We start from the raw sequence: 25,902 nt of genomic DNA, 5'->3' as shown, positions 1-25,902 counted from the left end.
CAGGCTGTAGTACGATATTCTTTTGAATTCGAATGAAATCTGGATGCTTTCGGAAACATACAATAAGCAAACACAAGACACCAAGTGTGTATGCCCAAAGTAATTGTGAAGTCTTTCTGATTTTGTAGGCTCCAGAATGTGGGGGAGCAGGGCCACATGGCTTTGCTAGGACACAGCCTGGCTGCATATATTTCGGTGCTGGACAGAGAGAGACTAAGGAAGCTGACAACCAGGATCCTTTCGGACACCACCCTGTGGCTTTGCAGACTCTTCAGGTTTGCGTGTTTCTTTTTACATTTAAAGTGGCTTTTGACGACCATCGACACAGTAATCAAAACAGTTTTAACTGAAATCACACCGTCGTTTATTTTTTTAATAGTTTTTCGGGTGAGGAGCAGATGGTGCAGGAAGGGGCTTGTATGTCATTTGCCTCTTACTTGGAAATAGGGTTCTTATCGATTATGTGTCACTCATTTGAGGGGGGCAGGAAATAAGACAGTGTCCGCTGTGTAAGCATGGGGCATATTACAGCCCCCCTCCCCAACATCAGAACACAGTTACTTCTTCTGGGATTCTGTGTGTCACATGAACGGGCTTTGCTTAATAAATTTGGAAACATCCAGAGCTTTAATTTAGGAGTTAACCCTCCCCCATGATGAAGGCATGTGCTGCACATGCTTAAAATGTGTGAGAGGATGTTGTGCCTTTAACACTCGCACTGAGTGTTGTCCTGGGCAGTCCCACATGGAAACTGCGCAGGCTAGCCGTTAGAGGATTTTTTAGCTAGCATAGTAACAGAGTACAAGGAGCCTCGTCTAACTGGAGACATCGGGGCTGCATGTGCTCTGCACATCCCCTCAGTTCTTCCTTTGCCATCACTTGAGAAGAATGTTTCCAGCTGGTTTGTCACTTTTATGAAAGAATAAAAGATGTCACGCTTGATGAAGTGTTTGTCCAACAAAATCAGAGTCCAGTGGCACCTTTAAGACTAACAAAGATTGATTCAAGGCGGGAGCTTTTGAATCTTTGTTGGTCTTAAAGGTGCTATTGGACTCTGATTTTGTTGCGCAACTTCAGATCAACAAGACCACGCACTTGAAGTTTTTGTTGTCTTCCTCAAAGATGATTTTTTTACACACAATGTTTTTATTAGCATAAAGCAGATTAGCAAAATGAGCAGAAAGAGTCAGGATACATCAAGCGGTTTAAGTTTAAAAACGGAACGCAAAAATTCAGCCGTAATAAAGGTGACATGGGCATCCTTATCGCTCAACAGAAATTGGCAGATGAGGTCTTTTGAATGATTTCTCCATTTGGGTATAAGAGGTATAATATGCCTTCGGTGGACAATAAACAAGGGACAATCCAGTAAGATATGCTGCATGGTGTCAGGAGTGTTTAATTCGCAGGGACATAGTCTATTTTCGAAAGGAATCTTGGCAAATCTCCCTTGTAATACTTTGGATGGAAAGGCGTTGAGCCGCGCAAGCAAAAACGCTTTTTCCGGCAGATTTTGGGAACTCCAAATTGTGTCCCTTATTCCTCCTTATGTCTCAAAATCGGCCCTGATCTTGAAACTGCCTGGATTTCTACCTTCAAATATCGGCTAATCTTCAGAGATGATAAAAAGCAAATGAACACAATTTAATATGTTTGGGTGAAGGACACAGTGTGCAAAAGCTTCCAGTGCTTCAACCCTAAGACGAGCGCCGATCAAGCTAAAAGCAAGAAGATGGCAGCTGTGACAGCGGGCTCCCTTGAGCCTGGCGTTTTCCAGCTGTTTTTCATCCACTGTCATCGGAAAATTGGCATTCAATGTCATAACACCTTGACGCAGTCAGCATCAACACTTAACGACAACAACAAATTTAACAGCCTCAGGAATGGCTGGGGTATTTAGCATCCCCAAAGGAAGGCCAGGCAATTTACACGTCATTAGATAGCACAGCTTAAATGGACTCCGGGGAATGGCAGAGGACAGGAAGGCCTGGAGGATCATTGTCCATGGGGTCGCGATAGGTCGGACACAACTTCGCAACTAACAGCAACAACCAGATAGCACAGCAAAGGCCCGTAGTGGTAACTTTACACAGGATGATGTGAGGTGGAGGGGGAAATGTACACATTAAGGCCACAACCCTTTGACAGAACCAAACTGGTTCTGACATGCGGTAATTATCAGTTTGGCAAAATCTCTGACACGGAACAAATTGCTTAGTTCTTTTTGTGTGTGATCCTGTTTTCTCTCTGCAAGATGGAAGAATGGCGTTGTCAACAACAGCAAATTCATTTTTGATAGTCTCATTTTGAAGTGCGAGTTTTAGATTTAAATGATCTTTCTGAGTCAGCTGTGACTTTCATGCGCTAGCCGCTCCTCCCGTGAGCTTGCATTTGTTTCACCGTTTCTCTGGAAAGGTTTGAAAACGGCTCTGCGTATTTCCACGAAGACGACCGCGAGGGTCTCTCGAAAGTCTGCCGGCTTGTGATTCACTCGCGCTACGAAGAGTACGCGGCCGAGGGTTTCAACGTGCTCTACGGCAAACAGCCGATGATATACATCAGTTCTGCGGCCCGAGAGGGCTTGGGCCAGTCTCTCTGCAACCAGGTAAGGCAGCATTTGGAGTCTTCCCTGTGCTTGCAGTTCTATTGTCACACTTTAAAAAATTGCCCAGTTGCTATTGAGCATCGGATGAACACAATCCTCCAATATACACGCACAGACACGCCTACACAATGGCCTCGCAATGACAGCCCTATGAGGTAGATCATGCTGAGTGTGTGGTTGGCTCACACTCAGTCACCCACTGAGTCACTCAGTGGGTATCGCGACTGAACAGGGCTGGTGACCTGATTTCTCCCCTTGCATAATCTGACACTGTCTCTTGTGAGCTGTCTCTGTCAACTTGAGCGTTTTAGGGAAATTAAGAAGGTGAGCCAAATCCTGCGTGTTTGACCTGGCCTATCTCTGTGGGGGAGAGCCTCTTGTAGCGCAGAGTGGTAAGGCAGCTATCTGAAAGCTTTGCCCATGAGGCTGGGAGTTCGATCCCAGCAGCCGGCTCAAGGTTGACTCAGCCTTCCGTCCTTCCGAGGTTGGTAAAATGAGTACCCAGCTTGCTGGGGGGTAAACGGTAATGACTGGGGAAGGCACTGGCAAACCACCCCGCATTGAGTCTGCCATGAAAACGCTGGAGGGCATCACCCCAAGGGTCAGACATGACCTGGTGCTTGCACAGGGGATACCTTTACCTTTATCTCTGTGGGGCTCAGTGGTTAGGCCAGCGTGGTCAGACTAGGGGGAACTGGCTTCAAATGAACTCAGTCGCCATACAGCCAGGGGCTGTGATCGCACATAGCTTCACAGAGCTGTGAGGTTAAACTGGAGGAAGAGAAGAGAAAGCCACCAGCCCTGCCTTCAGTTCCTGGGAGGAAAAACAGGATGGCATTTAGGGAAAAGGTTGCTTTATAGCAGGGGTAGTCAAACTGCGGCCCTCCAGATGTCCGTGGACTACAATTCCCAGGAGCCCCTGCCAGCATTCGCTGGCAGGGGCTCCTGGGAATTGCAGTCCATGGACATCTGGAGGGCCGCAGTTTGACTACCCCTGCTTTATAGCTTGCATGTGTAACGAGAACACGAAACAAGCCTCCTGCTTGCAAATGCTCAAGAACCGTCTTCCCCAGTCCTGCAGGGACTCAGAAACATGGAACTATAAAGGGCTAACAAGCTTCTTGCTTTCCACCCAGAGTTCTTTGGGGTTTGTCCCCGGTTGTGGACGGCTGCGTCTCAGCTTCCATTTTGAAAAAAAAATCCCTTGCATAAGAGCTTGGGGGAAATTGCATGTCGTTGGTTTGTTTTTATACGTGCTGGGTGTGAAATACCTCCTGTAAAGATATCTCCCTGTTCTTGTTCACGACTTGAATGCTTCCTCCTCTAGGAGTCTTGAGCTAATCGGGCCACTGTCCTTCTTACGGTTTATTGCACTAGGCCGGTGGTTCTTAACCTTCCTAATGGGTACTAGAGAAAGTTGAATAAAAGGCCTATTTTGTCTATTTTTCGCAAGGGGCGGTTTATGGGGTATTTCTACTCTTTTTCTCTCGCGCAAACTACCGCAAGTCCACTGGCAGAGCGGCAGTGTAAAAATAAGTAAACAATTCCTTCTCTTCCCTTTTTTTTTCTCCTCGTAGCTCGGATTGCCCCTCTCCTGCATGTGCCGGGTGCCTTGCAATACCATGTTTGGCTCTCAGCATCAGATGGTAAGGCTCTCCAGAACAGCAGCCGGGTGGCCTTGGCTGGGTTGCATGCATTAATAATCTGCTCGTTTTCCGTTCTCCCCCCCCCCCCCCCCCCGTGACAGGATGTCGCTTTTCTGGACAGACTGATTAAAGAGGATACTGAGACTGGAAAACTGCCCATACTGCTTGTGGCCAACGCTGGTACGTGATTGTGGTGGTTTGTAAGGGGCCATGTTCGTTCCTGTGCCCACCCGCTCTCCCCTCAGCTTTGTAATTGGCAGCTTTTTTCATGGCCGGCTCTCCCAATGGTTCTGCTTGGGTTTAAGCCCAGTGGCACCGTTAAGACCAGCAAAGATTTATTACGGGTTTTATAAAGATGGTGCTGGACTCTGCCTTGTCCTGCTGCTTCGAACCAACGTATGAATTCAAACCACTTGAATTTTGCTTAGTTTTCACTGGTTTGGCAATTTGCGCAGGGCATCATTGATTTTATTTATTTACGTTGTTTATCTCCTGCCTTTATTTATTTATTTGCTTATTCATTCATTAGGCTTCTGTACTGCCCCTCAACCTGGCATCTCGGCGTGGTGTACAGCAAGGGGTAGTCAAACCTGTGGTCCTCCAGATGTCCATGGACTACAATTCCCAGGAGCCCCTGCCAGCAAACGCTGGCAGGGGCTCCTGGGAATTGTAGTCCATGGACATCTGGAGGACCACAGGTTGACTACCCCTGCGGAACACAGAAACTAGAAAATACATTATAACATTTGTAACCATTTGAGACAAGGAGATATAGGTAGTCTATGTATACAAAGAGTATCAGGTGCTCCCAATGATGTGCTGAGCATTCTAAACTTAGCCCCGCCCATCCCTGGGGGCTTAGAAGGTTCAGCTTGCCAGCTTTAGGTGTGGGAGTCTTTAAAGGCTCCTGGACGAGGTCAGGAGACTTTAAAAGAACCCCCTCCCAGCCCTCGGCTACAGCTGACTGTGAGAAGCTTGTGGGCTCTCACAGTCAACACTAGGGTGGGCTTTAAAGAAACCTCCCAGCCCAGAATCTGGAAGCCTTTGAAAGCTCCCAGCCAAGGTCGGGAGCCTTCAAAGGAAGCCCCTCCCCGCATTACAGCTGACTGTAATGCGGGAGGCGAGATCGGGCAGCATACAAAACCCTTGGCGTGTAGGCCTGATCGGTGCCTGATTGAAACGCAGCACAAATAGACTCAACTCGTACCATAGATTCTTTTCAGTGTGCATGCGTATCGAGATAATATATCCACATGTGGTTGTTTGTGGGATATCAGAGGTGGGAGGGGGTGCATTGCGTGGGGAGAGAACGCCTCTATGTGTTGGGGGGCCTCCTCTCCTCACCCAATGCACCACTTCCACTGCTGAGGCCTCCAGACAGCCACATTCAGACGTGCAATCTTAGCTCGTACGCGCATGAGCAGGAGAGAAGCGGTGGGAGGGGCAGGCTGGATTAAATTCGACCGATCTGTGCAGGTGGAAAAGCTGTGCCATTGTACCATTACATTGTTGCTCTGAGACAAGGGCTTTTTTTTAATTCAGCTCGGTTTCTTAATTCTCCCCCTTCACACACAGTAGCATAATAATCTGATGCAGACAAGAAGCCAAGCTGTATCAAAAAAGCTGGTGTGGAAGAGCCCAGGATGGGTGACCTTGGGCTAGTCACAGTTCTCTTAGAGCCGTTCTTGCAGAAGAGTTCTGTTTGAACTCTCTCAGCCCCACCGGGTGTCTGTTGTAGGGAGAGGAACGGAAAGGTGTTGGCAGACCGCTTTGGGAACCCTTTGGGTAGTGAAAAGCAGGGCATGAAAACAGTTCATCCTCCTCCTCCTCCTAGAACTGTTTTTTGAGCTGTTGCAGCCATGAACGGCCAGTATTTTTGGAGATTCGAGCTTATTTGTCCTCCCCTTCGTTATAGGCACGCCAGGAGCAGGGCATACAGACAAGCTCGGGCGTTTGAAAGAACTCTGCGAACAGTACAGCATGTGGCTCCATGTTGAAGGGTACGATGCAATTTTTGGTGTTAGAACCATGTTTCCTTTCCTGTTAAGCTGACTAGCTAGATATGCCGCCTATCTTCGATCTATAATAATGGTAAATAATGCAGGTAAAAGAGCCTCTTGTGGCGCAGAGTGGTAAGGCAGCCGTCTGAAAGCTTTGCCCATGAGGTTGGGAGTTCAATCCCAGCAGCCGGCTCAAGGTTGACTCAGCCTTCCATCCTTCCGAGGTCGGTAAAATGAATACCCAGCTTGCTGCTGGGGGGTAAACGGTAACGACTGGGGAAGGCACTGGCAAACCACCCTGTATTGAGTCTGCCATGAAAACGCTGGAGGGCGTCACCCCAAGGGTCAGACATGACTCGGTGCTTGCACAGGGGATACCTTTACCTTTTACCTTTACCTTTAATGCAGGTAAGGAAACCTCCTAGTCCCATCTTATTTTTCCTCCAGCAGCTTCCTCATCCTCTGCTACGAATCTGCTTAAAAAAAAATTGAATTAGAAAAGAAACTGTTTTTATGAAGGAACCTAAGTGTGGCAATATGATGAAGAAGAAACAGATGGACACCCTCCCCCCCTAGTACATCTGATGCACCTGTTTCGGCACCGTTCCCAGAAGCATGAAGGAGCGTTAACATATGCTAAGAGTGGCCTGCACTGCATCATGCGCAGTGAGAGCCCGCCGTTCGTGTTGATTGGGACTTGGATTCCCATCCCCACTCACCCCAAGATCACCTTCACACGCACACTGCTACCCAGACGTGCATCTCCCGTCCTTCTCATTTTTGTGACTCAGACGTAGAGCTGTGCACTTCCTGATCGAATTGCATCTTGTTCTCATTTGCCCACTTTTCCAGCGTGTTCAGATCTTGCTGAATTCTACCTTCTGGGGTGTTCGCTGCTCCTCCCAATTTGGTGTCATCCGCAAACTTAATGAGGAGTTTCTACACCCCCTCATCCAGACCACTGATAGAGAAGGAAACCAGGTTGGTCTGGCAGGACATGATGGAGACAGCCGTGCTGACTTTCCCGGATTGACAAATTCTCCTTCATGTGCTTGCAGATCATAGAATCATAGAGTTGGAAGAGGCCACACAGGCCATCTAGTCCAACACAGGATCATAGAATAATAGAATCATAGAGTTGGAAGGGGCCATACAGGCCATCTAGTCCAACCCCCTGCTCAACGCAGGATCATAGAATCATAGAATCATAGAGTTGGAAGCGGCCATACAGGCCATCTAGTCCAACCCCCTGCTCAACGCAGTATCAGCCCTAAGCATCCTAAAGCAAAGATCACCCGTTCTGCTCCATTATCTCCCCTGCAACTGAGATCAGATTTACTGGCCTGAATTTTCGTGGGTCACCTGCCCTCCCTGTTTTGCATAAGCAGGCAATAGCAAGCTACCTCTGAACATCTCCTGCTCTGAAAACCCTGTGGGATCATTACAAGTTGGCTACAACTTAACAACAAGAACAATGGGGTGAAAAAGAATGAAATCCAAGTTTCCAGAGATGCATGATGTATGCTCTTGCAAGCACATGCGAAAGATACAAAGCAGACTTCGCTAATGTATAGTTGTAAAATACTAGGCATGATGATGATGTCTCAAGCAAAAATGTTACCCTTCTGGTGGGAGGCTGTTAATATGTCGTCTGTCCTGAAGATGTCCTTTTAATTTGCTTTTTTCTTCCCCAGGGTGAATTTGGCCACTTTGGCCTTAGGTTATGTCTCTTCTTCTGTACTGGTAAGTCGAGGGGGCTCTTGATAGCCTATTAATCCAAGAAACTCATGTTAAAGAGGTTCAAGTTTTCAAGTACTACAAGATTCAAATTTTGGGGCTTTGTATGTTGCCTCTAAGAGCCTTTTGTGGCGCAGAGTGGTAAGGCAGCAGACATGCAGTCTGAAAGCTCTGCCCATGAGGCTGGGAGTTCAATCCCGGCAGCCGGCTCAAGGTTGACTCAGCCTTCCATCCTTCCGAGGTCGGTAAAATGAGTACCCAGCTTGCTGGGGGGTAAACGGTAATGACTGGGGAAGGCACTGGCAAACCACCCCGTATTGAGTCTGCCATGAAAACGCTAGAGGGCGTCACCCCAAGGGTCAGACACGACCCGGTGCTTGCACAGGGGATACCTTTACCTTTATGTTGCCGCTTCTGCATTAAAAGATTAGAAGACTCACTGACTCTCAACTGTAAACTATAAAATAAAACTGCAAAAATACATTCTCTTTAGGTGCTTCGATTCTTTTGTCTTCACCTTTTGCTTGTAGGGTGTTTGCATGGTTTTCTGTTAAGCGCCTGTGCCTCCTTAGGGGAGGCCCATCTCTCATATTGTATCAGTCAGCGTTCCATGTTTTAAAACTGTTACTTGCTTTGTTTAGGCGGCAACCAAATGCGACAGCATGACCTTGACTCTGGGGCCTTGGTTAGGTCTGCCAGCAGTGCCTGCTGTGACTCTGTACAGACATGAGGATCCGTCCTTGGTAAGCTGATCCGTCTTGGTCGTGCAGCTTGGTCCAGTTCTCTGGTACCCATGCAGGAATGCCCGGTGTGCAGGGATTTATTCATTCTCCTTTGACATAGGATGCATGTGGCGCATGCAGCTAGGGGATACAATTTTGAGGAGCTTGGAAAGTCAGGGTGACAGTGTAGCAGGGCTGGGAACAGCCATCGATAAATGTAATTATTAATAAAAATAAAGACTTGTCAACATATGTTGCTTTAGGATGCTTAGGGCTGATCCTGCGTAGAGCAGGGGGTTGGACTAGATGGCCTGAATGGCCCCTTCCAACTCTATGATTCTAGGATTCTATGATCCTGCGTTGAGCAGGGGGTTGGACTAGATGGCCTGTGTGGCCCCTTCCAACTCTATGATTCTATGATTCTATGATTCTGCGTTGAGCAGGGGGTTGGACTAGATGGCCTGAATGGCCCCTTCTAACTCTAGGATTCTTATGATTCTATGATCCTGCGTTGAGCAGGGGGTTGGACTAGATGGCCTGTGTGGCCCCTTCCAACTCTATGATTCTATGATTCTATGATCCTGCGTTGAGCAGGGGGTTGGACTAGATGGCCTGTGTGGCCCCTTCCAACTCTATGATTCTATGATTCTATGATCCTGCGTTGAGCAGGGGGTTGGACTAGATGGCCTGTGTGGCCCCTTCCAACTCTATAATTTTATGATTCATATGCTAGCATCAGGACTTCAGCAACGTCTCTCAGGAAAGCAAGGCAAACTTGTTTGGGGTGAGAGTTCTGGAAGTTTGTAAATTCTGAATTGAGCCAAAGAGTTTGCTTGGCTCTACTCCCGATGCCGAAGCAAACGGCTACGTCCTTATTTACGTCGGAGCGGGCTATATATGCGTTTCCTCAGCACAAAGAGATTCGAGCAACAATCTCACGGACCGGGGTTTAGAAAATCGCGTCTTTTGCTTTGCAATTCTATCCTGCGCTATTAGAACATGGGATTTAAAAGGAATGTGTGTTTTCGGGGGGAACGAGTTTTAGTAAGCGTTAAACAGCGGTGACGCAAGGAGCAGTGTTGGCAGCTTTTAAACTTCTGCCTCCTCCCCCTTTCAAGTGGAGTTTAAGGGGGCATAGCAAAGGCCAATGGTTTTGACTGTTCTTCAAAGGGTGAGTAGCTGTCGGGAACACGGCCTCTTTTGCTTTAGCTCCCCAGTTGTGGAATAAGTTTGTCTAGTGACTGTGTTACTTGGTGCCTCAGTTCCAGATCAGTGCTGTTTTGTTTGCTCAACTTCTTTGGCTCCTGGCCACATTTGTCTTCAAGGTTTTAGTGCAGGGGTAGTCAAACTGCGGCCCTCCAGATGTCCATGGACTACAATTCCCAGGAGCCCCCTGCCAGCGAATGCTGGCAGGGGGCTCCTGGGAATTGTAGTCCATGGACATCTGGAGGGCCGCAGTTTGACTACCCCGCTTTTGCGTTACTTCAATCTGCTGGCGCTCGTTGGAGCAAAAGCCTGGGTCTGAAGCTCTAAAATGATAAAATGAATAGCTGGTCAAGTATTATCGTTTCTTCTCCAGTCCTTGGCTGCAGGTCTGGCCTCTTGTCAAGCAGCAGAGAAACTTCGTGCCTTGCCACTGTGGCTCTCCTTGCAATACCTCGGCCACGACGGGATTGTGGAAAGAATTAAACATGCCTCTCAGCTGGTGAGGAGCCGGGGATTTGGGGGTGGTTGGAGCTCTCTGGTGGCCAGAAATTGCAGAGCGGTGTGGCTCTGTTCTTCATTGATGACCAAGTGCTCCCGAGAACATCGTAGGGTGTGAAGGCAGTAGGCTGTGTCCTTCCCATGTTGCCAGCGATAGATGCGTCCTCCATGTGGATATCATTCTACATGTACTTTAAAACCGTTCCTGCGTGTCCTCTCCTCTGCTGCCAACAGGAACCTTTCCCTGCCTTCCTCCAAGTGACAACCTTTCAAATACTTAAAGAGGGCTCTCATGTCCCCTCTCAACCTCCTCTTCTCCAGGCTGAACGTTCCCAAGTCCCTCAACCTATCTTCATAGGGCTTGGTCCCCAGTCCCCGGATCATCCAAGTAACAACCTTCCAAATACTTAAAGACAACCATCATGTCCCCTCTCTAGGCTTATTTCAAGATACCATTTTAATAGCTGCAGCCATTAAAAGGTGACACTGTGTCTCCTGTCCTAAATCCAGCGTGTCGAGCTGCCCTGGGCACAGATTTTTACCCAGCTTTCACCCAGCGTGTTGTTCTAACACACCCGAATTTGGTCGTGATCTGATCGACCCCTCTTGTACATCTGCTTGATAAACATCATCCAATCGGCTCATGACGTTATCTTCTATTTTCAAGCACATGTAGGGGCGTTTTCCCTGCCAGGGCACCTTGCCGATATCTTAGTCTGTATCATGGTCCCCGCAGAACATCTTCAGTCTGTACAATATCCATCCTCCATTTCTCTACTGGCAGGACACGTTAAAAGAGGGATACCAGTGCTGGTAACTCCATCGAGTAGCCCCTCTTCCTGTTTCAAGGATGATAGAATTTGCATATCAGTTTGATTCTGGCTTGTTCACTTTCTTGCCCTACTTTGTGTGAGCTGCCTTTCCCCCTCTTTTAATTTTCTCTTCCTATTCAGAGTCAGCGGCTACTGGAGAACCTGAAGAACCAGGATTTTATCAAAACCTCGGTAAGTTTGCCTTTTTGATGGTCCTGTGCGTTTTGGAGCTAAGAAGCCTGATTCTGTCATAACCAGTTGCTCACGTTCTCTCCCAGCGTTCTGTCGCGCTCCCTGATTTGACAAAAAAAAATAGAACCAAGGAGAGGACATTGCAGGTGACGGGGCGAGGGTATGCAAAGAGGGGCTAGTTCTTTTCCCCCTTTTCCCCCCTTTATTATTATTAAAATACAGTTATACAGGGTGGGGGTGGAGCCAGCCGCAAATCTCTTTGCAGGAGTGCATTCTTAACATTCTTCCTGTGCCACATTCCTCATCTGAATGTCTCCCCGTTCCCCAGCAAAGCAACCTGTGGTTGGAGACAAACCAACCAGCATTCTTGGAGAATGTGTTGAAGAGCAGGCAGAACTCGCTCACCACTCCTGGAGCCGGTTCCTGGGGCTTCAGCGAAGGGCTGACACGTCTACAGTGCCCTGCCCTTTCCCAAACCACAGGGGGTGGAAGCACAAGGGGATATCCGCTCTCCGATACCCTTCCTGTCTTGGGAGAATGTGGGGGTGGAGAGGTGGAGTGGACTTGTTGGCTTGGTGTGGTGGTTACAAACAGTGGCCGGGTTTGATTCCCCTCTCCAGCACATGCAGCCAGCTGAGTGGTTTTGGGCTAGTCACGGTCCTGTTAGAGCTGCTTTAACAGAGCAGTTCTGTTAGGGCTCTCTGAACCCCAACTTACTTCACAGGGTGTCTGTTGTGGGGAGAGGAAGGGAAAGGGATTTTAAGTCGCTTTGAAACTCCTTCAGGTAGTGAAAAGCGGGGTGTTAAAACCGACTCTTCTTCCTCTTCTTCCAATGGCCATGATCTGGGCCAGGTAATACAGGGCTACCTGTCTTCTTTAGGGAAGATCAGACCAGCAGACAAACAGAACCTTGGTTAGTGTGTGGGGCCCATTCTGCACGTGTTAGATGTTTTTTTTTTCAGTGTGCTTTTGCAGCTGGATTGCATGGACCAAATAGTACTTGCAGAGTTCTTCTTCTAACAGATTCATCCCTCCCCTACTTTTCTATCTTCAACTTGCATTTCCAAGGTCGAAGATGAATTCAGCTCTCCCGTGGTGGTATTCAGATTTTCCCCAGAACTTCCCCATTTAGGTACGTCCGCTTGCTCCTAAAAACAGCAAGCCCTTGTTTTGTTACGAATATATGTCGTCAATTTGAATGCTGTTATGTTTGTTCTGTATAGAAATAATTCGCGGTTTTAGGTAGCCGTCTACTGCCGGTTCTAGCACCAGCTCTGACTTCAGGAATATTTACAAGGCCCAAATTGTTCAGGACTCCTGGTTGCACCAATTTGACCCTGGACTCTTCTCTCCAATTTTGTGCTCAAAGTAACCTTTTGAGGTGGCAACCTCTAATGGAAGATTGTCGCACGTCAAGGTCTTTCTCCCTTTGTAGCGCCTCCTCTCCCAGCATGGTACAATGGTTAGTATTAGATTACAAGACCCGGCTCCAAATAACCCCTGGCCCATGAAACTACCGGGTACGGCGGACTAATCTACCTTATAGGATTCCGATGATGATAAAATGCAGGAAGGGAGAAACCTCTAGCCTCCTGGAGGAAGGACCGGCTAAAAATTAAACGGATAGAAAAGTCAAAAAGCCAACGAAAACCAGGTCGCTGGATGGTTTTGAATGGCAGCCAGCTGGCCCTTTGCTCATGCAGATATTCGGGAATAACACATCCTTCTATCCAGGTATCTGCTTCTATATGTACAAGAGTGCAGGAGGACTTCAGTATTTTAAGTGAGAAGGGGCTTTTCTGTGGCCTCCCTGTCAGCCAGCTGTTTGGCAGAAGGGGAAAGTTCCCCACCCTCAAAAGGAAGGCCCTCAGGCTCCCCTGCGTCGCTCTTGGAAAGGCCTCCCTCCCTTCAGTCAGGGCCTCTCAGAGGCTCCTTTGCAGCAGGCCTGAAGGGAGGGAGTGGGAGGGAGCACTCTTCACCCTCCTGCCAGCTCTGTCAGGGCTCTGAGGCGATTTACAGTTGGACATGACAGTTAGGACAGCCTTGGGGCGAAAAGGGCTGGCACAGCGTGTCCAAGCCTCTGTTTTCTTCCCCCTTGGCAGCCCTGCTGACCTCCTCTCCCTGTGGTGGTCAGGAGCAGACTGGCAGCCACGTCTCCAGATTGCCCATGGCTGGGCTGGGTGAATGGATTGGCCCCTCCGCTTGTCAGTCCGGGGCCAAGGGGCCAATCCGGGAGTTTGGATCACGGACACAGCCCACCCCCGCCCTCCTTACTGTTTTATTAAGAGGGACAGATGAGTTAGGAATGGCTAGAGTTCCTGGATTTCAAAGTGGAGTTGCTAAGGCGTGTGTTTTATTATTTCCTAAGCTAAAATTGTTATTTCTTGTTTTGATCCAGATAAACTGTTGAGCGCCGGCCAAGGTCCCATGATAACTGGCAATGAGAGATATGTTTGTGATACTTTTAATCAGTGGGTAGGTACAAAGATTTCTTGCTCTTCCGCAGCAGTACTAAAAATCCTTTTCTTGCCACTTCTAAAAAAGAACATTACGGGAAGGGGCTAATGAATTAAAATGGCATTAGAGCAAGTCCATGCAAGAGCCCTGCAAGGTTGCCGTTTTGCTAAAGTGGAGTCTAAATTTCACTGGTTCACCAGCAGCACCGGATCTGTACCTACCAGATTCCCTCTAGCTCTGGGATTGCCTATAAAAAAGCCTAATTAACTGCTATAAATGTTAGCGTCTTGTTAGTCTGTGGACTTGGGGCTGAAAGAGTAAATGACCTGTGGGTAGAACCTTAACACTGAGATCCAGTGTGCTGCAGTGGTTAGACTGTTGTTCTAGGACCTTGTCCAGCCATGTTTGAATCCTGGCTCTGCCAGGGAAACGCTCCCTTTCCACCTAACCTGTCTTGCAAGTTAGTGTGAAGATGAGGAAGGGAGAATAGTCCAATATGCTGTTTTGGAAGAGAATACCTTAAAGTCCACTTACTTGGCGTTTTTGTCTTCAGCTAGGGGAGCAGTTGGCTCAGCTAGTCCCGGCCAGCGGAGTTGACGTGGTGGAACTTGAAGATGAAGGCACTTGTGTACGCTTCAGCCCCTTAATGACTTCTGCAGGTAACAAGAGAACATCTGAATGTTGGCCTACCTAGTAAATTTTCCCTTAGATGCCATGTTTTCTTAAAGAGCAAGTTCATGATCTGTCCCGTTGTATGTTTGTGTGATTGCTTAGACTTATTGTTGCTGGCTTTAAAAGTAATTTTAGTTGCAGTCCCCAGGCCATGAAAAATCAGATGCTCAAATTTAGATCTAAAACTAGAAAAAAAACCAGGAAGACTTCCATGCTAAATATCTTACTTTGCCATGGTGTTTGGTTACCTCACCAGTTTTTCCCGTGCTGATTGCATTTTAACAGAGTTCACACATGCTTCAACGGTCAGTTAATTTTGTTTACTTGAAGCTACTTAAATATTATTATAGCTACTAGTATTAAAGCCCGTTTAAAAAATGGGCTTTAAAAGGGGTGGCAGCTCCCTTTGGTCTGGAAAGCATTCTCGCTGTGGTTCAGTCATTCTCATCCAGTGTGTCTTTGGGGTGCGAGTTTCTCTCTAACAAACAACTGGTCTTCAGGACTGATACAGTGTTCCTCCCTTGCCGTCTCTAGCCGCAGTGAAAGACATAATTATTTCTGAAAGAGAAGGCCTGGCATCTGCTTCCTAGAAAGACATCGAAGCGTCTGGGATTGTAATCGATCTAAACATGTTTTTACCGATACCATGGGACATGTCCCCTGCTGACGGGTCCAACTCTTCAGTTTTAGGAACTGAAGTGCAAGACATTGACCAGTTGGTGGACTGCTTGAAAATGAAGGTTCCCGTGTTGACTTGCACACTCCAGCTGCGAGATGAATTTGAGCAAGAGGTGAAACGAATGGCTGGGCTGTCCTATGTGGATGACCTCAGCTGGCCTGGGCTGGGAGTGGTTAGGTGAGTGCCTTCAATGCCGCAAGAACAGGGGCTCCCAGCATTGCAGAAGCCCCCAGGTGCTTCTGGGATTTGGAGAAGGGTCACTGGGGCAACACAGCAGATTGGTGACCATGTGGGCGGGGCCAGTTACAAAATGTTGATTGGTTGTAGTCACAAAGGAGTTGTTTTCTGGGCTCTGCTAAAGCACCTCCTGCTCCAAGGAGGCAACGGATCAGATTTTTGGAAACCAGTGGGGCTGGTTTGCTTCAAAAATGCTTTGGGTTTTATCCCCAAGTATGATGGATGAGGACCAGGCAGCATCCAGTGCAATGCAGCCTTGATTCATGAAGCAAAGCTTTAGTTATTAGCCAAATAAATTTCTCCTCTACTTTCCTTGCATCGTTGCTGTTTACAGTAAGGCTCAAACATGCCGTTTCACTGACACTTCCGAAGAAGATTTGTAGAACATAAGCTTTCATTTGAACAGCCCTAAATTTTGGCCCATGGCAGGAATCGCCACGTATGCATTTTAATGGGGGTGGGGCACACAGACCATAGGATTCCCTTATTTCCTCGGCATCAGAAATGTTCACTTAGCTCCTTCTCCTTGTGATTTCAAAAAGGTATGAAGGACAGAACAAAGGTCAGCAAGAAGAGAAAGAAGTTGAGAAAATAACCGGTGGGCTCCTGAGGAAGTTGAACGAACTGGAATCCGATCTGTCCTTTTCTTTAGGTGATTTAGCTATGCATAAAAAAAAAAAATGCCGGTTGATTCCCAAAAAATAAGATTGCCAGTCACTCTTTGGTTCCCTTGCTCAGTCTTTGGCTGTGCTTGTGGACATCTTCTTTGTAGACTTAAATGCTGATAGCTCCCTGCAGAAGGCAGCATGATGTAACCTGATCTCAACAGAGTGGACTCCTTGCTGGGGTCACTGTGACCCGAGGGCACTTTATACACTCGCACAGAGCAGTCCTCTGTATCACATCGGCCTGCCGTCATTCTGGACGCACTAATTTAAGGAGCGTGTGGTAGAAGGGGAGGGGCAGGGGAGGGGATTCTCCCAAGAATCCCTCCTGCAAGTCCAGGCTTCACCACCCCCCACCCCCAACTGCTGCAGAGCCTGATGTTGCCGTGCCCATGTCACCAGGGGGCCTGACCTGCGTGGAGACCCAGGGAGGCAGTCCCTCTACATCTAGGCAGTTCAGTCCCGCTGCCAAAAGCTCCTGGGAGATGGCAGGAATGACGGCCATGCGGCCTGCCAGCACTAAACCGCTGCTGAAAGCCCACGGTGTGGGGTCTGCGTCAGCTCCGCAGCACTGGCGAAGGACAGGGCAGCTGCCAGGCAACTCCCCGAGCCTGCATAGCCGAGCCTTGGAGCTCCAATGCAGGCCATGGGCTGCTCAGTCCCTGTGCATGCTGGGAAGATGCTGAGCCCAAGGGAGGGGCTCTTGAAGGTTCGGGCAGGGGAGCCTGGAAGGGGAGGGGAAATAAATGAGATCAGGAAGGGGCTCGGGAGCTGGGAGAAGGAGACAGGGACCGGAAGACTACAGAGGACAGAGCGGAAGGAGAACAGGGACCACAGGACAAATGGAGAGGGAGGAGATGGGGGAAAAGGGAGCCAGGAGAGGCTGGAAGGTGCCATGTGGAGGGAAGTGGGTGAGTCAGGGAATTATAGAATCATAGAGTTGGAAGGGGCCATACAGGCCATCTAGTCATAGAATCATAGAGTTGGAAGGGGCCATACAGGCCATAGAATCATAGAATCATAGAGTTGGAAGGGGCCATACAGGCCATCTAGTCCAACCCCCTGCTCAATGCAGGATCATAGAATCATAGAGTTGGAAGGGGCCACACAGGCCATCTAGTCCAACCCCCTGCTCAACACAGGATCAGCCCAAAGCATCCTAAAGCATCCAAGAAAAGTGTGTCTCCAACCTTTGCTTGAAGACTGCCAGATTGAAAGCTCTGGAGAGAATAGACCCTTGCCCCCTCCCATGTAGCTTCCTCCAAAAGGGGGCACTCACCCGCAAGTGGTGGAGCAGGCACTTGGGGAGCCCTAGCTACTGGGGGGGGGGGGTGTTTGCCTTATTGCATGGCAATGAGATAATGAAAGACACAGAGACAGGGCCTCCAAACAACGGAGGACTCTGGTCCTCTCAATGGGCAATTCCCCCCAAGACAGACGGCAGCAGATGCATAATGAAGAAAGCCCCTCCTGTTATGGAGCCAGGTGGATACATTGGGCAGCTACTGGTCCCCAGACCCCTCAGAGGGCACGGAAGGTCAGAGCCAGGGATGTTCTGTTACAGACACACACACCCCCCAGAGCGGTCTCAAACAGGGCTTTCGAATCCTGGAACCCAGTGCGTTTTAAGGTCGGCGTTGTTCGAGATTCCCAGATCTACATGCCAGCCTGAAGTGTGGCGTCTTGCTTTTCTTTCCTCTTCCCCAGGTCCAGAATTCGGCGGAGAGAAGAACTGTATATACATTGGGATGGTAATGGAGGACCTAGATGTGTCTGAGCTGGTTGAAACGATTGCGGCAACAGGACGGGAAATTGAAGAAAATTCAAGAGTATGTATTTGAAGCCTTCTGAAGGCTTTATTATTTATCTCTATTGAAATTCATTTTATTTACTTTAGCCCAGTTTTCCTGCCTGCCAAGAGCATCCTGTGTCCTTCTTCCGTGTTTGTCACCCCTTCTAATTTAGTATCATCTGCAGATTTAATAAGCATCCCCTCTGTTCCTCCATCCGAATCATTGATCAACTAGTAGAAAAGCCCATTTATAAAAATGGGCGTAAAAAGCGGCATAGGGCAAGTGCGTCCTACCTCAGATTTTGGGAGGAAGCTCCTTGGGGCAGGCAGTGAAGACGCGCGGCTTGGAGGGGGGAAGGGAAGGACGCATGCTGGGGAGTCCGGGCATGCGTGGTGGAGCAGGGGGGCGGGGTGTTGGGGGGCGTCAGCATGAGCAACCAGGCATGCGCATGAGTCCACGCATGCCTGGTTCATTTGGCTGGCGTACTGGGCTGCGCGCAGGGCGCGCAGGTCGGCAGCGTGTCTGCGAGGGCCCAGGGAAGAGAGGGACAGGGAGCAGGAGGACCAGCGGAAGGTGAGTGCGGTCTGGGAGCGGGACTCTGGCGGGGGAAGGGTGCGTTGGTCTATGTGTTGGAAGCGCGGGCTCAGGGTATTGCGCGCCCCTCTTGGCGAGCTGTGGGTGGAGGAGGAGGAGCGTGACCGAGTTGGGCGGGCAGCAGAGAGGAGACGCGGCCCCATAGAGGTGGCTGCTGGCCAGGTCGTTCCCCGAGGGTTTTTGTGGCTTTTGTTTCTCTGTTGGCTGGCTTGGGGGACGGCGCTGCTGCTGCTGGTGCTGCTGTTTGGGCTCGGGGGTCCGGCTGCGGGAAGGCAGCTCGGACCTCGTAGTGGGCGGGTTCTCTGCGCCTCTCTGGGCGTTGCGGGTGGCGGTGGAAGTCCGTGGCCGAGGACGCCGGCCAGGCCCTTTCCCAGACGCTGGCCAGCCCCTTCCCCGAGGCTTTGCCGCTGAGGTGTTTGGCCGTAGGCTGCCTTGTGGGACGCGGCGGTGTGTCCTTCGGCGGCAGGGACTCCTTGGCCGGCGGCTTGACGCGGCGAGAGGCGCTTCGCGCCTCTCGCTGCGTCAAGCCGCCGGCCAGGGAGTCCCCGGCAGTCGCGCTCTGCGCGACTGCCAGGGGCTCCCTTGAGCGGAGGCAGGCGGCTCCAGAGCGGCGTCTTGTCGGCGGAGGCCATCTTCTTGTTGTGGCGGGGGCTACCTCAGGTGGCGGCTTGACGCGGTGAGAGGCGCTTCGCGCCTCTCGCCGCGTCAGGCCGGGAGCAACTGCGAGCCGCGCTGCGCGCGGCTCGCAGTTGCTGGGAATCAGAGAGACCAATCGGCAGGCGCTTTGCGCCTGCTGCTTGGTCCCTCCGATTGTCTGTCATGAGGAAGGGTCCAATCCGGACCCTTCCTCATCCCGGACACATCCCGCCTCAGAACCCCTTACTGTTTTATTTAGTCCGTGGCGCCGCCCGCGGCGCCACGGGCGGTGTACAGATATGTTGAATAACACAAGACCCGGGACAGATCCCTGAGGCGCTCCACTTGTCCTTCCTCGCTAAGAGGATGACAGATCATTAGCCAGCAATCTTAGAGTGCAATCTGTCAACCGTTTTCCTTTGAATGCCGTTTCCTCCTGTCCCTGTGCCCTCTTCCCTCCATCTTTGAATTTGTTTTGGTGCCTCTTCTGCCCTTGATGCTGCTTCCATCTCCTCCGCAAGGGCTTGAAATCTGTTCTTGAGCTCCGGTAGCTCCAAGTGTTGTCTTGCTTGACGTCTTCAGGCTCGTGTTGCAGTAGTAAAGGGGAGGGTCCATAGGAAAGTCAGCTCCCCCATTCTCCTTTGGACTTGTCTCTTCGTTTATATGCAGGTTTGCACAGTGCCTGTCAATGAAATCCTCTCCTTCCTTGACCTCATGCAGTGTTTTAACCCTCTCCTCCAGGCCCCTAATCTTCTCTAAAATCCCCAACAGTTTACACCTATGATAAGAGTAGTTCATCTTGTCTTCACGGAGGAAAACAAACATGGCATACTCCTTGCCAAGTGACTGAATGTCGGCCTTGAGTGTCCATTATTGTATTCCAAAAATAGATACCTTCACTCTAGAATTTCTATATTTTTAGGTTTCAATTGTTAGGGTGATGCCCAAGCAAACAGCAAAAGGCCAAGACCTTTAAGCTCACAGGGTCAAAGCCCAGCACCGAACAAGGCTTGTGATCCCTCTGTTGCACACCACTGCCAGCACACACCTCCTCAATCAGCCACAAACAATACTGAACACAAAGCTCACTCTAGCAGGCTGCAAAGAAGAAGAAGAAGAAGAGTTGGTTCTTATATGCCGCTTTTCCCTACCCGAAGGAGGCTCAAAGCGGCTTACAGTCGCCTTCCCTTTCCTCTCCCCACAACAGACACCCTGTGGGGTGGGTGAGGCTGAGAGAGCCCTGATATCACTGCTTGGTCAGAGCAGTTTTATCAGTGCCGTGGCGAGCCCAAGGTCACCCAGCTGGCTGCATGTGGGGGAGCGCAGAATCGAACCTGGCATGCCAGATTAGAAGTCCTCACTTCTAACCACGACACCAAACTGGCTCTACACCAAAGCACCCACTTGTCCACCAAGACCCTCTCACACATGCATTTGTGCGTGCGTGCGCATGCGTTCGCGCACACACACACACATGCAGAGCTGCATTAGTTAGAGGAGACAAAGGAAGAGACAAAAAAGAACCTTGCCATGTGCTCCTTGCCTTATCCCCAGCTGATCTTTTTAAAAACCTTTATCAGAAAGTAGTGAAGTGGTGTTATTTACATTGGTTTAATCAAGACAGACCTGATTCTTCTAGGCCAGGATTTAGAAAAACAGGCAAAGCACTAACACCCCCATGCCATTTTCTTTCTATCCAGCTGTTGGAAAACATGACAGAAATTGTGCGCAAAGGCATCCAGGAAGCCCAAGTTCAGCTGCAAAAAGCGAATGAGGAAAGACTCTTGGAAGAGGTGAGTGGCATGGAGTCAGCGTTTGTCAGGGAGTGAAGTCATGCAGAGCGTGCGTTTTTCAGCACAAAGCAGAGTATGTTAAAATGTTCATAACCGTTGCCTTGAATTGCAAACTGCATCAGTGCTAGAGATTCAGAGTGGTTTTTTTCCCCTTATGTTTCCGCAGGGGCTGCTCCGGCAAATTCCAGTTGTGGGTTCCGTGCTGAACTGGTTTTCTCCGTTTCATGCTTCACCAAAGGGAAGAACATTTGATCTAACAGCAGGTGGGTTAGTTTACATTAATCTAACAGCAGGTGGGTTTAGAACTAAAACACTGCTCCTGTTTTATATCCTCTACTTCAGGTGTGTCTTCCCTTAACCACTATTTCCATTATTCATAAGTGCTAGGACACAATAGTAGATGTTTGTCATAGAATCATGGAAGGGGCCACACAGGCCATCTAGTCCAACCCCCTGCTCAACGCAGGATCATAGAATCATAGAATCATAGAGTTGGAAGGGGCCATACAGGCCATCTAGTCCAACCCCCAGCTCAACACAGGATCATAGAATCATAGAGTTGGAAGGGGCCACACAGGCCATCTAGTCCAACCCCCTGCTCAACGCAGGATCATAGAATCATAGAATCATAGAGTTGGAAGGGGCCATACAGGCCATCTAGTCCAACCCCCAGCTCAACACAGGATCATAGAATCATAGAGTTGGAAGGGGCCATACAGGCCATCTAGTCCAACCCCCAGCTCAACGCAGGATCATAGAATCCTAGAGTTGGAAGGGGCCATACTGGCCATCTAGTCCAACCCCCAGCTCAACGCAGGATCATAGAATCCTAGAGTTGGAAGGGGCCATACAGGCCATCTAGTCCACCCCCTGCTCAACGCAGGATCATAGAATCATAGAGTTGGAAGGGGCCATACAGGCCATCTAGTCCAACCCCCAGCTCAACGCAGGATCATAGAATCATAGAGTTGGAAGGGGCCATACAGGCCATCTAGTCCAACCCCCAGCTCAACGCAGGATCATAGAATCATAGAATCCTAGAGTTGGAAGGGGCCATACAGGCCATCTAGTCCAACCCCCAGCTCAACGCAGGATCATAGAATCATAGAATCATTGAGTTGGAAGGGGCCATACAGGCCATCTAGTCCAACCCCCTGCTCAACGCAGGATCAGCCCTAAGCATCCTAAAGCAATGTCATGGCAGGGTACCTGGATTTGATTATATGCTCTCTTTTTTGGCAGGTTCTCTTGAATCAACGGAGCCCACTTATGTATCCAAAGTGCAGGGAACCGGGGTTACCCCACCTCCAACTCCCACATCGGCACGGGCAAAGCAAAGGTTCCCTGGTAAGGATTTCTCAAACATTTTAGAGAAGTAGTGAACAGGATAAGTTTAACTGGTCCCGCTAGGTCATTTCTCCCTTTAGCACTTAGGGTGTTATCATCTCAAAATGCTTTGTACTCTAATATAGAATGACTGTTTGCTCTGAGAATTAATTTGGGCCACTGGACGCCAATCATCAGTATGAATTGTCTTACTTTTTGATTGATGGCTATAAGCCATTGAGGGTAGGCATTTTGGCTTGGATAAACCCGAAAGTAGGCGGATCAGTGATTCTTTGAGTACTTTTTCGAGACCCAGCTTGATGCAGTCATTAGGAGTGCGGACTTCTAATCTGGCGAGTCTGGTTTGATTCCACACCTCCCCCACGTGCAGCCAGCTGGGTTACCTTGGGCTCAACACAGCAATGATAAAGCTGTTCTAACTGAGCAGGAATATCAGGGCTCTCTCAGCCTCCCCTCCCTCACAGGGTGTCTGTTGTGGGGAGAGGAAAGGGAAGGTGATTGTAAACTGCTTTGAGACTCCTATTGGAAGAGAAAAGCGGCATCTAAGAACCAACACTGCTGCTGCTTCTTTTTGGGTATATCCAAGCCGAATCAAACATCCTATCAGTTTAAACTAACCGAAGCAGAAAATCGTGGAATTGATTCGGCTGATGCGTCTGGCTGATTGAAAAAGACCTCGGAAGCAGCTGTTTGGTGGAGTTTTAAAATGTCTCCTGCCCCAGACCCACTGAAGCTTTGCAGAGGTTACTGTGGGGGCAGATAGACCCTGCCGAACAGCTGTTTCTGAGAATGCGCTGTTTGGCAGTGTCTTTAAATGTCTACGCCACAGACACTTCTGAAGTTGCAAATAAATTGTTCTCCATCATTTCAGAAGGGCCTTCTGTCTCTGAATGGCCTTGGATTGCGCAGGACATTTAGAGGGCAGTAAATGGGACTGCCTTGGAATGACCCCAGGACTCCTCTTTGTTTCGCTCCCTTTGGAAGGAGGGGGGGGAGTAAAGGGTAGAACTGAGTGGCTGCAAGCCATTTAAACAGCCTGGCTGGCCCACCCATCAGCTGTTCAATTTAGATGGCCGCCATTTAAACCCTCCCTTTTGCTTCCTCTCCTCTGCTTTGGGGAGGGAAGCAAAAGCTTGGAGCCATTCTGACCCTACCAAAGGCCAGAGCCTTTCCCGTGTGTGCCTGGGGTAGTTCAAACCATCCATACGACAACAGGCCAGGTTGTCTCCCTGATTCAGCTTGGGCTGTGCAAGGAGGGGGTGGTCTTCAGTTTGAATCCCAAGCTGATTGAGGGAGAGGAGCCTCTCCCCAGATCAGCTGGCTGCTAGGCTGTGCAGGAGTTGGGCCGTTTGAAACTCTCCCTCAGCCCAAATGGATCCAGGGAGAGACTCCCCTCCGTCAATCGGCTGGTTGTCAGGTGTTTTCAACCCCCCCCCCTCCCAACCACAACCCAACAAACATTTGACCCCTCTGAGAGGCTTCTCTCAATGGGTTAAGCTCTTTGGCAGATTCAGAGGCATTTAAATGGACAGGTAGGTCCCTTTAAACATCTCAGAGCCTGAATCCAAGTGTATTCGAATCACCCGCCCCTGTATCCCTATACTAATACTGGGGTTCGGGTGATTTCGGGCTGTATCTAACGTGTACTGAATGCTTCTTTGGTGACTATCCCTATAAGCCATTTGGGACGGGAATGACCAATTTATCCAAGTAAATACAGTAGACACGCAAGGCTACTAAGCTAGGTTTTTAAAACACACCCTAAACCAGGGGTAGTCAAACTGCATTCGCTGGCAGGGGCTCCTGGGAATTGTAGTCCACGGACATCTGGAAGGCCGTAGTTTGACTACCCCTGCACTAAGCCCTTAACATCGGACTGCTAAATACAAAGAGGCTCTCCACATGTGGTTTTAACACTATCAGCTCTTTCATTTCAGGCCAGAAGCTGTTTAAGAGGTCCTTAAGGGGTTCTGACGGGTACAGTGAGACTAGTTCGGTGAGCCACACCGACGACTTGGGCAGAGGAGAGCCGCAGCTGGGCCCTTCCTCTGCAAGCCCGGGGAACCCCGAGGTGCCAGAACGGGGTGCGCCCCCGACGGAGGAAGCCGCTGAAGACTCCACAGGTGAAATGGTTCAGACTCTGGGAAACACTGGGACGAAATCAGAGGGACAAGAGAATCTCCGATAAGGATCTAGGCCCTGTGCACTGCGACTTTGTACAGAAATATAGGACGTTGTACAGAGCAGGGGAATTTCACAGCGCATTTAAGAATGTGAATAGTGCCACCGTGTGACTAGTAATAACTACTGTTCCTTGTGATTTTTCTGGAGATTTTGCACAAATTTTAGCGGAAGAGGCTCTTTGCTCCTTGTATTTTTCTCTTTCCCTCACTGTTGGCTGATAGCCTTGGTTTGTTTTCTGCACTGGTCACAGCTGCTGTTTGTTTTGCCAAGGTAGTGAGGCTGACCAGACATATGGTATCACCTTCCTTGCAAGAAAACCTGAAGGACTCCTTCTTGCTGATTTTTTTTTTTTTTTAGTCTTTTGTTGGCTAAATAATATTTTGCACTTGGTGCTTTTGTTTTTATCGTTTTGTAAAATGGGTTCATTGTCTAATTACATTAAATAAAACCTATCGGTTGCTCCTTTATTAACTATAAAAAATATTATTGTCCATCCACGGGGCTTTTAACTTCCCGTTTTGTGTTATGAGTTTTTTGTTTAAATTGTTGTTCAATATTGTAAATACCAACCCAATTATTAGTTTATGTTTGCTTCTCGAAATAAGGGTTGATTGATAAAGTGCAAACTAAATGAATGTCTTCCATGCGTGGTTTATTTGGTGTGGTGACTTGCTTTAACTCCGGTACCGAAAGAGAAGTGGAGGATAAAACCATTAATGTACAATCTAACTGTTTTAAGCACTGAAATGGTTTCAGCCCGTGCTTTTCCTAGAAATAGGTATTTAATGCAGATGCTTCCCAAATGCCTTGGTGGCTGTTTTCAGCTGTGTTTTTGTGGTCCGCCATAATTATGCAAACACAATTTTGATATGCTTTGTTAATATTCTGTACTTTTCTAATAAAATAAAAATGTTTAAAGCAACAACAACAAGAAGAACAAGACATCCAATCCTCGAGATTGTTGCTTGTGGACCAGGTTGCCACTAAATTGGGTGTTTTTGTGCGTTACGTGAAGGCTTGGTAGACAGGCCTATATGACTCAAGGCAGATAGGACAGGCATCTTACAACTGATATGCGATGCTTACAGTATTTAAGCATTTAGTGAAATAGTACTGGTGGCGTCCGATAAAATAGCGTAATGCTTAATACTATCTCTGAATAGTATATCTATGGAAATATACCTCCGATAGGTAATGTAGGCATCGTCGGTGCTGATCTGTGACCAGATTGATGAACGCTGCAGGCATCTTAAGAATTAAGTTCATGTGTAGTATTAGCCATCATTCCAGTAGGTATGATATAGAATTCCTATACAAGTGCCATACAGGTGTAGAATCTCTGTGAGAGCCTCTTGTGGCGCAGAGTGGTAAGGCAGCCGTCTGAAAGCTCTGCCCATGAGGCTGGGAGTTCGATCCCAGCAGCCGGC

General features: G+C 48.9%; 1 protein-coding gene across 5 annotated transcripts in view; it reads left to right on the top strand.

The window, feature by feature from the left end:
• PDXDC1 (pyridoxal dependent decarboxylase domain containing 1) overlaps positions 1 to 25,110 on the top strand; it is a 35,770-nt gene extending 10,660 nt beyond the window's left edge. For 4 of the 5 annotated variants that reach the window (XM_077316143.1, XM_077316142.1, XM_077316141.1 and 1 more), the window contains exons 5-23: positions 129 to 275; positions 2,416 to 2,605; positions 4,183 to 4,251; positions 4,353 to 4,431; positions 6,167 to 6,251; positions 7,946 to 7,994; positions 8,630 to 8,731; positions 10,290 to 10,415; positions 11,368 to 11,418; positions 12,487 to 12,550; positions 13,817 to 13,893; positions 14,429 to 14,534; positions 15,232 to 15,403; positions 16,006 to 16,115; positions 17,836 to 17,957; positions 20,852 to 20,944; positions 21,111 to 21,207; positions 22,187 to 22,291; positions 24,229 to 25,110. In XM_077316143.1, the coding sequence (XP_077172258.1) occupies positions 129 to 275; positions 2,416 to 2,605; positions 4,183 to 4,251; positions 4,353 to 4,431; positions 6,167 to 6,251; positions 7,946 to 7,994; positions 8,630 to 8,731; positions 10,290 to 10,415; positions 11,368 to 11,418; positions 12,487 to 12,550; positions 13,817 to 13,893; positions 14,429 to 14,534; positions 15,232 to 15,403; positions 16,006 to 16,115; positions 17,836 to 17,957; positions 20,852 to 20,944; positions 21,111 to 21,207; positions 22,187 to 22,291; positions 24,229 to 24,479 (2,095 nt within the window). In that variant the 3' untranslated portion in view covers positions 24,480 to 25,110. Of the gene's footprint in view, positions 1 to 128; positions 276 to 2,415; positions 2,606 to 4,182; positions 4,252 to 4,352; positions 4,432 to 6,166; positions 6,252 to 7,945; positions 7,995 to 8,629; positions 8,732 to 10,289; positions 10,416 to 11,367; positions 11,419 to 12,486; positions 12,551 to 13,816; positions 13,894 to 14,428; positions 14,535 to 15,231; positions 15,404 to 16,005; positions 16,116 to 17,835; positions 17,958 to 20,851; positions 20,945 to 21,110; positions 21,208 to 22,186; positions 22,292 to 24,214 lie in introns of all 5 variants that reach the window. The other variant, XM_077316145.1, reaches the window with a different exon arrangement.
• Positions 25,111 to 25,902: the final 792 nt, after the last annotated feature.

This window comes from Paroedura picta, chromosome 17 (assembly GCF_049243985.1).
Source record: "Paroedura picta isolate Pp20150507F chromosome 17, Ppicta_v3.0, whole genome shotgun sequence".
Lineage (NCBI taxonomy): Eukaryota > Metazoa > Chordata > Lepidosauria > Squamata > Gekkonidae > Paroedura > Paroedura picta.
This window is presented reverse-complemented; position numbering and strand designations above follow the sequence as displayed.